This window comes from Trachymyrmex cornetzi, unplaced genomic scaffold, assembly GCF_001594075.2.
Source record: "Trachymyrmex cornetzi isolate Tcor2-1 unplaced genomic scaffold, Tcor1.1 scaffold485, whole genome shotgun sequence".
NCBI lineage: Eukaryota > Metazoa > Arthropoda > Insecta > Hymenoptera > Formicidae > Trachymyrmex > Trachymyrmex cornetzi.
Genome location: NW_017299674.1, coordinates 154,353 through 156,237, shown reverse-complemented (window position 1 = coordinate 156,237; position 1,885 = coordinate 154,353). Strand labels below are relative to the sequence as shown.

At 36.3% G+C, this 1,885-nt stretch overlaps 1 protein-coding gene across 1 annotated transcript in view; it reads left to right on the top strand.

Moving 5' to 3' along the window:
• LOC108765352 (uncharacterized) overlaps nucleotides 1-1,677 on the top strand; it is a 3,949-nt gene extending 2,272 nt beyond the window's left edge. The window contains exon 2 of the mRNA XM_018514028.1: nucleotides 938-1,677. Coding sequence (XP_018369530.1) covers nucleotides 938-1,677 — 740 coding nt within the window. The remainder of the gene's footprint in view (nucleotides 1-937) is intronic.
• Nucleotides 1,678-1,885: the final 208 nt, after the last annotated feature.

Sequence of the window (1,885 nt, the reverse complement as noted above, 5' to 3'; positions counted from 1 at the left end):
ATATTAAAAAGATAAGTATGTATTTCCAATACAAATTTTGCTTGGAAACATACATACATATGTATGAAAGTTCAAACACAGAAAGTTAATTAGGTTGGAATTTTGTGCAATAAAATTATTGGGACTTTCATCATCTAAGATATTTTCACATCTGCGGAGGGCTCTTTGCACAGAAAAACATTTCTAATGAATACATATGTATTATGTAGTATGGAACATTCATTGAACTCATTGCTATGACTTGCCCACCGGAAAATCTTCTAAGTCTCGAGGAAACGAAGTATACGGCCCTGTTGAAAAAGTACGAAAACGTACGATTCGCGTACGAAAGAACCTTGTGTCATTTCGATGAAGGTGACCCCATAGAATAAACATTAGAAGTTTCTCTTTGTGTGTGGTCGAACTTTCAAGTGTTTCACGGCTATTTGATACAACATCTCGCCGCCAGAATGCAACATTCTCGCTGTCCCTGATTACGGCTTTCTCGATGTACATATTTAACGAACATTATAAGGCGGAAGACCGAGCAAAATTTGCATTGCGTGTGAACCGAGTAATGCGATCATACTGCGTTTATCTTATGACAATTATCTTTTTAACATTTCTATCAGTTTAATTTCTTCTAACTAATTATTTAACATTTTTTCTGTTTTTTTTTCATTATTTGCTTAACATTTCTTCCATTTTAAAAAATTCTGTATTCTGTCTCTCGTTGTAATTGGGCATATGTATGTATGTATAATGTCTTTGACAGAAAAAGAAAGAATCGAAATCCTTATTCTGCGAGGATGCGGCGATAAAAAAAGATCATACGAACAAGTCGCCCGCCTATTTAATGATACTCATCCAGATCGTCTACCCATTTGCAAATAAACTGTTTGTAAAACTGTTTCTCGGTTTAATGATATCGGCTCTGTCAAAGATCGACCAAAAACAGGGAGACCAAAAACGGCCACGAACGAAGACAACAGTTTAGCGGTCTGTGCAAGTGTCGTTGAGAACGCCCATACTTCAGTTAGAAAGATTGCGCAACAAACTAGTATCTGTAAATCATCTGTCCATGAAGTATTAAAAGCAAATAAGTTCCATCCTTATAAGATAAAATATGTGCAAGAACTTTCGGAAGGCGACTTCGATCGCAGATTAGAATTTTGTGAGGAAATGATGAGACGGTGTGACGAAAATGAGTCATTTCCTTTTTGGATATGCTTCTCCGATGAAGCTACTTTACAGTTGAATGGAGAAGTTAATAGGCACAACATGCGATATTGGTCAGACGAAAATCCCCATTGGATGAGAGATATCCACACACAACATCCACTGAAAATTAATGTTTGGGCTGGAATTTTGTGCAATCAAATTGTTGGGCCTTTCTTCCTTGAAGATAATTTCACAGCTGAGAGGTACTTTAATTTATTGAATAACGAGATTATACCTGCAATCCGAAATATTTCTGGTATAGCGTTTGACAATGTCTGGTTTCAACAGGATGGAGCTCCGTGTCATTTCGGTTTAATTGCACGCAATCTATTGAACAACATTTTCCCCGGGCGTTGGATTGGTAGGAGGGGTTCGATTGAGTGGCCACCGAGGTCACCTGATCTAACTCCTCTGGATAATTTTTACTGGAGTTTTTTGAAGAACAAGGTGTACGAAACAAAGCCGACAGACATCTGATGAGTTAAAAGAAAGAATAATCGAATGTTCTAATACGATAACTCGAGAAACGTTGCAAAAAGTTAATGATAACTTCTATGCACGATTGGAATATTGTCAAGTTGCTGAGGGACATCAATTTGAACATCTCATTCAGTAGTTAACATACATATGTATGTATATATTTTTAAAAAATCGAGTAAAGGGAATAAAAAAAATTAAACTAAAA